The sequence below is a fragment of the Cherax quadricarinatus genome, chromosome 6 (genome assembly GCF_038502225.1).
Source record: "Cherax quadricarinatus isolate ZL_2023a chromosome 6, ASM3850222v1, whole genome shotgun sequence".
NCBI lineage: Eukaryota > Metazoa > Arthropoda > Malacostraca > Decapoda > Parastacidae > Cherax > Cherax quadricarinatus.
In genome coordinates, this window is record NC_091297.1 from 46,361,849 (window position 1) to 46,374,299 (window position 12,451).

The following is a 12,451-nucleotide window of genomic DNA, read 5'->3' on the forward strand; positions in this document are numbered from 1 at the left end:
ATACCTTCCCCCCCCCCCAGGCGCTGTATAATCCTATGGGTTAAGAGCTTCCCCTTGATTATAATAATAATAATATTAAGAACTGCTATGCACAATTTTTATGTTTATCTCACTACACTACGTATCTCCTGTGAGCTGTTTCTCCGTCAACCATGTCAACAGCAGCTTTTCCATCTTTTCATTGACAGAGGTCCACTGCTTAGAAATTACTGTAATGCCCTATGCTGGCACTATAGCCTTTATAGACTCCTCCTGCTTTAATATTGTACATATAGTAGGGGGGCTACGCTTCTACTTAACTCGCTAAGTCCTCAACCCTTGTACCTAGTCTGTGCTTATTATTCATGTCTTGCTTTAATTCCATGCAAATCATCCTCTTTTTCTTCTCGGCACTGTCCATTGCACTTGCTTTCTTAGGACCCATGGTCAGAAGAAAGAAATCTGGTGAATTAACTGCACAAAATGTAAGGAAATCATGAGAATTCCTTGCACTGCGAGGGTAGCTCTGTAAGCACATGTGCACTGGTGACCATTGTTTTGAGTGACACTGCTATTTGGTGGTGGTGTTGTCAAACTAAATTATACACAATACATACATACACGTACTATTATTATAATTATTGTTGTACTATTACATCTTTTATTATATATTACTATATTATTTTATTATATACTATTATATTATTATTATATTATACGTAATTATGTGTTATCATTATTATTACCCTGCTCACACTCCAACAGATCGTCAGGTCCCAAGTACTATTCGTCTGCATTCACTCCTATTTAACACGCTCATGCACGCTTGCTGGAAGTCCAAGCCCCTTGCCCACAAAACCTCCTTTATCCCCTCTTTCCAACCCTTTCGAGGACGACCCCTACCCCTCCTTCCTTCCCCTATAGATTTATATGCTTTCCACGTCATTCTACTTTGATCCATTCTCTCTAAATGACCAAACCACCTCAACAACCCCTCTTCTGCCCTCTGACTAATGCTTTTATTAACTCCACACCTTCTCCTAATTTCCACACTCCAAATTTTCTGCATAATATTTACACCACACATTGCCCTTAGACAGGACATCTCCACTGCCTCCAACCGTCTCCTCGCTGCTGCATTTACCACCCAAGCTTCACATCCATATAAGAGTGTTGGTACTACTATACTTTCATACATTCCCTTCTTTGCCTCCATAGATAATGTTTTTTGACTCCACATATACTTCAATGCACCACTCACCTTTTTTCCCTCATCAATTCTATGATTAACCTTATCCTTCATAAACCCATCCGCCGACACTCAACTCCCAAGTATCTGAAAACATTCACTTCTTCCATACTCCTCCTCCCCAATTTGATATCCAGTTTTTCTTTATCTAAATCATTTGATACCCTCATCACCTTACTCTTTTCTATGTTCACTTTCAACTTTCTACCTTTACACACATTCTCAAACTCATCCACTAACCTTTGCAATTTTTCTTTAGAATCTCCTATAAGCACAGTATCATCAGCAAAAAGTAACTGTGTCAGTTCCCATTTTGAATTTGATTCCCCATAATTTAATCCCACCCCTCTCCCGAACACCCTAGCATTTACTTCTTCTACAACCCCATCTATAATTAAACAACCATGGTGACATTACACATCCCTGTCTAAGACCTACTTTTACTGGGAAGTATTCTCCCTCTCTTCTACATATCCTAACCTGAGCCTCACTATCCTCATAAAAGCTCTTTACAGCATTTAGTAACTTACCACCTATTCCATATACAGTGGTCCCTCGTTTTTCGTAATTAATCCGTTCCTGGAGGAGCTACTAAAAACGAAATTTACGATTTGCGAATCAATTTTCCCCATAAGAAATAATGTAAATACAATTAATCCTTTACTGACACCCAGAAGTATTAAAACAAAAAAATTTTTTACATGAAATATACATGTAATACATAAACAATACAATGGGAAATGATGAAAGAAACATTAACAGCATAACACTTACCTTTATTGGAGATTCTTCTTAGTGTATGGGAGACTGGAGGAGGAGAGAGATTGGATTGTTTACAGTTTGGAAGGGGAATCCCCTTCCAGCAACACCTCAGGTACCAATTGCTTCTCTGGGGTTGCTTCTCTTCTCTGTTTCTTAATGCCACTAGGACCACCTTGAGAGTCACTCTAGTCCTGTCTCGCAAAGTAACTGTGGAGAGAGCTCTGTTTCTGGCGTCTCTTTAACACTTCATTAAAATAGTACAAGACTTTGTCACTGTACATATTTCTCTCCTTCTTTACCACAGGCTTGGCACTAGGAGCTTTCTTTGGAGCCATGGTAGCTTATTTAGTACTTGCAAGCACTAAAATGAGTGGATTATGAAATATTTCATAGGAGCACTTGAGGGGACCTTCACTCACTGGTAAACAATGCCAGACTGGCTGGGTAGGGAGGCCTCCCCGGCTCACACCATGCGTAAGCGTCCTGGACGAACTACTATTCGCGAGTCAACCTATGAAAAGCGAATCCATGTTTATACGAAAATACCCCTATGATTGGCGAAATTTACGATTGCCGAGAACTACGAAAAGCGAGGGACCACTGCACTTTCAACATCTGCCACATTGCTCCTCTATCCACTCTATCATATGCCTTTTCTAAATCCATAAATGCAATAAAAACTTCCCTACCTTTATCTAAATACTGTTCACATATATGCTTCAATGTAAACACTTGATCTACACATCCCCTACCCACTCTGAAGCCTCCCTGCTCATCCGCAATCCTACATTCTGTCTTACCTCTAATTCTTTCAATTATAACCCTACCGTATACTTTTCCTGGTATACTCAGTAAACTTATTCCTCTATAATTTTTACAATCTCTTTTGTCCCCTTTCCCAATCCCTAGGTACCTTCCCCTTTCATACATTTATTAAACAAAAGTACCAACCACTCCAACACTATATCCCCCCTGCTTTTAACATTTCTGTCATGATCCCATCAGTTCCAGCTGCTTTACCCCCTTTCATTCTATGTAATGCCTCACGTACCTCCACCACACTTACATTCTGCTCTTCTTCACTCCTAAAAGATGGTATACCTCCCTGGCCAGTGCATGAAATTACCGCCTCCCTTTCTTCCTCAACATTCAAAAGTTCCTCAAAATATTCTCGCCATCTACCTAATACCTCCCTCTCCCCATCTACTAACTCCCCTACTCTGTTTTTAACTGACAAATCCATACTTTCCCTAGGCTTTCTTAACTTGTTTAACTCACTCCAAATTTTTTTCTTATTTTCATTAAAATTTCTTGACAGTGCCTCTCCCACTCTTTCATCTGCTCTCCTTTTGCACTCTCTCACCACTCTCTTCACCTTTCTTTTACTCTCCATATACTCTTCTGCTTTGTAAAAACCTCTCGTAAGCTACTTTTTTCTCTTTTATCACACCCTTTACTTCATCATTCCACCAATCACTCCTCTTTCCTCCTGCCCCCACCCTCCTATAACCACAAACTTCTGCCCCACATTCTAATACTGCATTTTTATAACTATTCCAACCCTCTTCAACCCCCCCCCCCCACTACTCATCTTTGCACTAGCCCACCTTTCTGCCAATAGTCGCTTATATCTCGCCCGAACTTCCTCCTCCCTTAGTTTATACACTTTCACCTCCCTCTTACTTGTTGTTGCCACCTTCCTCTTTTCCCATCTACCTCTTACTCTAACTGTAGCTACAACTAAATAATGATCCGATATATCAGTTGCCCCTCTATAAACATGTACATCCTGGAGCCTACCCATCAACCTTTTATCCACCAATACATAATCTAACAAACTACTTTCATTACGTGCTACATCATACCTTGTATATTTATCCTCTTTTTCATAAAATATGTATTGCTTATTACCAAATTTCTTTCTACACATAGCTCAATTAAAGGCTCCCCATTTACATTTACCCCTGGCACCCCAAATTTACCTACTACTCCCTCCATAACATTTTTACCCACTTTAGCATTGAAATCCCCAACCACCATTACTCTCACACTTGATTCAAAACTCCCCCACGCATTCACTCAACATTTCCCAGAATCTCTCTCTCTCCTCTACACTTCTCTCTTCTCCAGGTGCATACACGCTTACTATAACCCACTTTTCACATCCAATCTTTATTTTACTCCACATAATCCTTGAATTTATACATTTTAGTCCCTCTTTTCCTGCCATAGCTTATCCTTCAACATTATTGCTACTCCTTCTTTAGCTCTAACATGTACCAGCATATATATACACACCCCTCTGGTTTTTCTTCTATTTTCTTACTAGTTCTTGTTCTTGTTTATTTCCTGTTCACTCCATGGGGAAGTGGAACAGAATTCTTCCTCCGTAAGCCATGCGTGTTGTAAGAGGCGACTAAAATGCTGGGAGAAAGGGGCTAGTAACCCCTTCTCCTGTATATATTACTAAATGTAAAAGGAGAAGCTTTCGCTTTTCCTTTTGGCAACCCCACCTTGGTGGGATACGGCTGGTGTGTTGAAAGATGAAAGAATTAGCAATCATTTCTTTCTTTTGACCCGCACTACATCCGCGCACATTCAAACATTTCAATTTTATAAAGTTTTTCTTTTCCTTGTTTTTAGTAGTTTATACAGGAGAAGAGGTTACTAACCCATTGCTCCCAGCATTTAGTTGCCTCCTACGACACGCAGGGCTTACGGAGGAAGGATTCTCTTCCACTTCCCCATAGAGATAAGCAGAAATAAACAAGAGCTAGGAAGAAAACAGAACAAAACCCAGAGGGGTTGTATATACGCTTGTACATACATGTGTAGTGTGACCAAAGTGTAAGTAGCTGAAATCTTGCATGTTTATGAGACAGAAAAAGACACCAGCAATCCTACCATCATGCAAAACAATTACAGGCTTGTGTTTCACACTAATTTGGTAGAACGGTAGTACCTCCCTGGGTGGTTGCTGTCTACCAACCTACTACCTGTTTTTTATCATGTATTACAAACATGAGTTCAGCGAGCATTTTTATTCTTTCAAAAGTATTGTCACTGATAAGTCTTTCATCTAGTTCAAAGGTAGACTGTCATTCATGCAGTATATACTAAGCATAAAGAAATGCTTTGGTGTCAAGCTGTTATGTGATTATGAATGTGACCTAGTACTGGATCTCACTGTGTACACGGGAACAAAACACTGAAGGATACCAAGAAGTTAGTGGGAATTTCAGGTTATGTGGTGAGAAAATTGATACAGTGGAGCCTCAGTTTTCATCATTAATTCATTCCAGAAAGTCTGATGAAAACCGAATTGTAATCTCATTCCAAAAACTTTTTCTTCTCAGCAAAATTTGTTGATAAAACCTCACACTCCTTACATTCCCTCACCAATTATTTAAATTCTCTTTTATTCCCCATATACTCCACCCTCAATATACAACTTTAACATTATAAAAACCTCTCATGTGCTAACTTTTTTCTCCCTTACCATCCTATTTACCTGAATATTTCACCAACTGCTCTCCTTCCCACCTGCACCCACCCTCTTATACCTATAGAAGTGTATAATGTAAATACATCTGTAAAATAAGGCATGTAATAAAGTTGGTAGAATTACCGACAATATGTAAAGTAAAAGGACACAAGTGCGACTAATGTGACATTTATTGTGGCAACGTTTCGCTCTCTAGGAGCTTTATCAAGCTTGATAAAGCTCCTGGAGAGCAAAACGTTGCCACAATAGATGTCACATTAGTTGCACTTGTGTCCTTTTACTTTACAAAATAAGGCATGTAAAATAAGCACATGTAATAATGGAATTCAAAGCCAAGACATATTAAACAACAGTATCTGTTGCTCATTATTAAAATTACATAGAATGTTAAAAGTCTAGGTAGTAGGTTGGTAAACAGCAACCGCCCAGGGAGGTACTACCGTCCTGCCAAGTGAGTGTACAACGAAAGCCTGTAATTGTTTTACATGATGGTAGGATTGCTGGTGTCTTTTGTCTGTCTCATAAACATGCAAGATTTCAGGTATGTCTTGCTACTTCTACTTGCATTTAGGTCACACTACACATACATGTACAAGCACATATATACACACACACCCCTCTGGGTTTTCTTCTATTTTCTTTCTAGTCCTTGTTCTTGTTTATTTCCTCTTACCTCCATGGGGAAGTGGAACAGAATTCTTCCTCCGTAAGCCATGCGTGTTGTAAGAGGTGACTAAAATGCCGGGAGCAAGGGGCTAGTAACCCCTTCTCCTGTATATATTACTAAATTTAAAAAGAGAAACTTTAGTTTTTTCTTTTGGGCCACCCCGCCTCGGTGGGATACGGCTGGTATGTTGAAAGAAGAAGAAGAATGTTAAAAGGTGGTCATAATTTTTTAATTACATAAAAGTTTAAAATATCAGTTGTTACTATAATAAAATAACTTCACACTTACTCTGGTCAGGAGGCACAGGGCAAATCTGCGGCACTTTTTCCTTACAAGTAGTGTGGCAGGCAAAGCCGCAGACCTCACACACAACCCCTTGACGAGTAAGGCCAACCATGAGGGATGTACAATGAGAGCACTTTATAGGGTTACTAAAAGAGCGGACTAGGAACTGGTGAGCTTTTTGTTTCATCATATGAGGAGAAGGCCCACCACCACTGCTACTACTGCCTCCTGACATTCCCATGGCAACAGATGAATGTTGGTGATGAGCCATTGTAGGCATTACTCCAGGAGGAACATTGGTGGCAGTTTGAGGCAAAGGTGGCAGAGGACGAGACTCCATGTGAGGTGAACCAAGTTGCTCCTGTCAGAAGAAAATTGCAATAAAATTTCAATGGAATATACAGGTTATTGTGGTTAAGCTGGCTGATCAAGCCACCAAGCAAGGGGCCTGATCTGGGATCAGGCTGCAGGAACAACCTTCCCCCCCCCCCAAATCAACAGAATGCAAACAACTTTTGCAGAAATTAAAGGCCTCACACTGCAATGATAGATGCATTTGAATAGTATTAAAAATTACAGAGGATAATTTGATAAATGAATGCAAAATTTCACAAATGCAGTATGGAAAATGTATGTAGCAGTGAAAACTTGGGACAATAAGGAAATTAATTTTTTAAATTAAAATCAATAGAACTGAATATTTTCTGATTACCTGGTAAGTATGGTAATTCCAATTATAAGCAATCATGTAGTCCAGAAAAATATACAGGTGCTATAATGTAGAAGTTAACTTCATACTGACTACTCAGGATAGCATGTGTACCAGACACATTTCTATAGTAAACAGGGAAGAGTAAGCATTTTTTTTTTTTCCTCCCCAACAATTTTCCCACTGAAGAAAAGTAGAGACAGGTTACTGAGAAAGTTGGGAAGATAAGTGACCTTGGGGAAGGGGTAGAAAATGTGGGGAATGAGAAAAGTGTGAGAGAAAATGAGTGTGCAGACTTGAAAATGTGATTACAGTACTTACTTATTTCTAATTCTTGAACAGTGATACCTCCATATTTATGAAGGTTAGGTTCCTAGAAACCAGACTCATCAAATACTACTAAACTATAGGTAGGTCCCACTTATACAGAAGGTTACATTACTGGCTACTGCTGCTAGCAAAAATCACTGTGAAGTGAAACATAGCCCTTTTTCACTTTCAAATACATATAAAAGCCTGATAACATGTTTACATTATCATATATTAAGTGAGCAATAGAGCTAGGCCTAAAAAATGCATATAGAGCACACACATTACTAATTTTAAAATACTTTCATCCTTGGTTTATAGCGAATGGTGAATACATATTTATTGTAGGAAGCCTGAATAAATGAAGAATGGATATAAATGAACCCCACTGCATTAGCAAAATGATGTACAGTGAAGCACTCTAAAGTGGGGTCTGCCTCTATGTTTGTATAATTAAATTAAAAAGTATAGCGCAGTAGGCTTCTGATTATTCAAGCTACTAAATATGAAGAAAAGCCTCAAATGGAAACAGGCATCTCATTAAATGTGTCGAGGGGGTCGGAATTCTAAGATTTTTCGCTTGCTTGATACAATATGCCATCGAGCATTTTTACACCATACTTCATTATATTACAAAGAATGGAGAGAAATATAAGGGTGAAGAACCACATTTATATTACTTAACAAACACAAGTACAGCAGACAATCAATTAAGATGTGATCTTCTATGACAGCTGTGTTATATGATGCTTGATGAATTGTAATAATTCTTTGATCATGATGACATGATTTTTATTTATACAGTGTAACTATAGGGAAAGACATCTAAAAGTTCCTACACAGAGGCTAATAACCACTTATTTCACTGAAATTACACATTGCTGAGCCATGAACAGTCATTCACTTATCCTAGTTATATTTACGCAAATGTTAAGTGTGTAAGCGATTGACGTTTAAGTGTGGAAAGAACAGTAAACGAAAAAGTGATGGCATAATCTTGTGGTACAGCCATAAATGTTTGTGTTTGAAGTTCAGAAGACCTCCGGAGTATACACCATTTACAGTAGACCCTTATATTACACGGTAGTTACGTTCCTGAAAATGCCATATTAAATAAATCTGTGTTAGATAAACTGAAGAACTTACAGGAAAAATAGGGTTACGTTCCTGGAAGCCCCAAAAAAGCCAAACGACTTTTTTTTAGACCTCCAGATCTTACAAAAATAAAATTGAATATGCCAATGTTGTTCATTGTTTTGATGTATTACATTGTTTTTATTGCTTAAGACTACAAATTCAACAGAAATAATAGTATTTCTTACCTTAAATTGTGGGTGCTGGTGTTTGTTGATGAATGTGAACAGAGTGGAGCTTTATGCTGTGGCCCAATGGGCTGAGGTGGATGGTAGAGATTCTGGTGCTAAAGTTGATGGTTGTACTAGAGTGTGCATAAGTTCAGTAATGGATCTCTGGGCTATTTTACCCTTCAGCACATTATACAGCTGATGGTAAGGCATCAGCTGCTCTAGACACCATTTCATAGCACTGCTTCTAGATCTGTCAGGGTCCTCTTCAGTGAAAAAAGTCTAACTTCCAGTCAGGAAGTCAGTAAGACAGTGAAGTTAGTCACTCAAGTCAGGAAGTCATTCAAGCCAGTCAGCATGAGATTCAAGTAAGTCAAGTCAGCGAGTGAGATGACATCCTGGGTTATTCATTACACAAACTCGTATATTTACCTCATTCTTTTTAACTGTACAAACTGACACTTCATAAGCTCTTGCTAAATCCACACACACGTGAGCCACTCTTAAGCTTGTCTAATATCCTGATTTTCTTCGTAACTCCAAGACTTAAACACTTTCAGGAACACTTGTATGCCTACTGGGTGCCATAATTGCTTGGCAGATACAAAGACATGGCAATTAAAAGATCAAAACACAATTCACAAACTCAGATAACTCCTAGGAGAGAATCATACTAGACACACATGAATGGAAGGCTGGGACATGGGTGGTGGGAGTGTCGGGGGTGGCAGTAGGTCTCTGCTGCCTGGCGACAATGGTCTGACCTACAGCCAGGTGGCAGCCTGAACTGGGGAAATATCCCATGGGTAATGCTCCAAATTTTTTCCCCACCCACAAACAGAACCGTGTTAAATTAATTTTACAAAGTGCTGTATAAAATTAAGCTGCAATTTTTCAGTCGTGTAATAACCAAAATGTGGAAAAAAAATACATGTAATATAATGGTCTACTGTAACAATAATTGCTTTGGGGTGCTTTAAATGTTGCACATTTCACGTAGGTGCAGTATCTGGACCAGCTACCCCACCTATATGACATTTAGAGCTGAATGATAATGAAAGTTTTTTTTTTCTTTCTTTTCGGGTTTTTCTTTCTTTTTGGATCACCCTGTCTTGGTGGGAAATGGCCGACACGTTAAAAAAAAAAAGATACGCAGCACACCCACATTCTTTTAACAGATAAAACTTCATGAGACTGACTAACCTGGCTAATAAATGATCGAGATGATGTCAGGGAGGGGACGGAAGGAGCTCCTTCGTCCTCCACATCTCCTTCCTCAGACTCCAGTGATCCACCTCGCCGAAGTGATGTTTCTTTCAAAAACTGCTCCAGGAAAGACATCTGCGATGCTGGACGCTCCAACACTGAAGGAGAAGAATATGGCATTTACGAGAATATGATGACAAAGTTAAAAATATTAAAATTAACAAGCCTTCAAGATTACTTTTTATTAGTTCCATGCAGTGTAACAGAAGATATTCAGCAAGATATATAAACCATCAGCCATCTTATAAATGAACAACAGCTGACAATAATTTAGTAATTTCATAGCTAGGCTGTTCCTCCTTCCCAACTGAATTAATTGATTTGGTAGAGAGACTTAGTGACACAGCTGAATGCATTATAACCATGAATAAAAAATTCCATTTAATCCAAATACATACTTCAAGTTCATTTCATATTTAAAATAAATTCTGCATATAAGCCATATAAGAACTTAATATAATTTTAAATAATGCTTCAAAACTCATTGCAAAAGATTATTTAGCTATTAAAGCACTTTCATGTGCATGAAGTAAAAATAAACTTCAGCAAAATAAAATTAAAATTTCTTAGAAACACTCACAACTTTTACCCCAATATTACAAACATTACCAATGTAAAATATTTTCCATCAATTTGGATACTAAATTATGAAACATAATGAGAGAGAGAAAGTGTGAGGATCACTCCATATGATGAAAAATGCTTTACTCTGATACTTACAGCTTTTTGTAATATAGAATCTTCTTAAACTAAATTTGATGCTGGTGAAGCTATAATAAAAGTTGCCAGAATGCCTGAATATCACAATAGTTCATTTAGCAATAGTGTTATTTTTGACTTTCTTCCAAAATAATAACTCAGTATATCATGTAACACATGTTTAACATTTTCAAGCAGTTTAAAAATATATAAAAGGACTTTTTATCAATTAAATGGTTATTACAGGAATAAATCGGCTATTGCTTTTTTTAAACTTGTTCTACAAGCTCACAATACTATACGTTACAATGTAACATTGTCACAACAATAATCCTATCACAGCTTGAGTCCTAAAAAGATCTACCAGTATACATGAACCTAAATTGGCAATCAACTATAAAAGAGGTTATCCTAATTCTCAAAAAATAAATAAATCTTACCAAAACCAAACATACTTCTTCCGACAGACCCTAAGAAAAATACATAAATCTAGGATTAGACATGCACAAAGACCTTCCTGATTCATATTCAAAAAAGTCAAGTAATGTAATTATACTTTGTGAAAGTCCAAAACAATTTTGCATCAGTAACAAGATACATTTCAATGACAGTTACTAATATTACACATCTACAAACAATTTATCAGCTATATTTGCAACACTGGTCAAAAAATACATTAGTTGTTAGGTCAACGCAAGACAAACAAAAAATAAAAAATAAGAATAAATTTAGATCATGGCCAAAATTCTGAAACACATACATATAATAGAAAGTTGGTTATAGTAACAATCACAGGATAATCAAAGATAACACTAGATGTGGTTTCAGAATTGGGACCTTATATTCCAGTTTCATGTAAGTTGAAACCTTGTACTATAGCCTTTTGGCTGGCAGGTTTTGGTATGTCATTCCATACTGAAGGTATCATAATTTAAACTTTGTAGCTCACTTTTACAATACTTCCTGCTTTTTAACAAGACTGCAAAAGAATTTGCCGAGAATTTAGAAAATAGTTCCAGATAACTATACATTACACCAAAACCTGTTCCAAGGTATAAAGTTAAAGCCACGCATAAAAACTGGGCTGGGGTAGGACACGACACAAGAGGTCAAAATGGGGCTCAGTCACAGTACATTACCAAACTTTCGAGTCTTGCGTTCCTGCGTGGCAGCTGCATGTGCGTGCGTGCGATCAGAAATAGATTTTCATGAGAAGGATGAGGAAACCCCAGAGGCAGCTAGTCAGCCCAATGAACAAGGGCATTTTGTCTGCAGCGCCACCCATGGGAGATGATAACTGGGTCAGTGAGGGGCCTCCACAAACACAAGAAAAACCAGCCATTTTCTATAAATTTCACTTGGAATTTCAATGGTCATTTTTTTTCAGGTTAGCTAAGCTAATAAAGAATTTAATGTAGTATGTTACTTTCCACATATGCCGATGGGAATGTTATTAAATATAAATAAATTTTTAATAGAATGCTGGAGAAAGGGCAAATCAGGTTGTAATACTTAACCAATTAAATGTGCACATATCAGTTAAAAATTGTCCACTGTTGCACCTTCCAGTTCAGAATTACTCACTGTTGTTCTTATATTCAAGCCATAAATATTTTTTAAGAAGCCCATGAATAATTATTTAGCCAGCATCCTACACTCAGGACAACACATCTAAACAAAAAATATGTGGAAGGTATAAATTAGGTAATATAAAGAC

The 12,451-nt window shown here is 37.7% G+C and overlaps 1 protein-coding gene across 3 annotated transcripts in view; it reads right to left on the bottom strand.

Annotated features, from left to right (window-relative positions):
• The window catches only part of LOC128693543 (serine/threonine-protein kinase Genghis Khan), a 230,939-nt gene that overhangs the window by 72,741 nt on the left and 145,747 nt on the right, over positions 1 to 12,451 (bottom strand). For 2 of the 3 annotated variants that reach the window (XM_070081429.1, XM_070081424.1), the window contains exons 11-12: positions 9,973 to 10,133; positions 6,451 to 6,808 (exon numbers count right to left, since the gene is read on the bottom strand). In XM_070081429.1, coding sequence (XP_069937530.1) covers positions 6,451 to 6,808; positions 9,973 to 10,133 — 519 coding nt within the window. Of the gene's footprint in view, positions 1 to 6,450; positions 6,809 to 9,972; positions 10,134 to 11,873; positions 11,907 to 12,451 lie in introns of all 3 variants that reach the window. The other variant, XM_070081421.1, reaches the window with a different exon arrangement.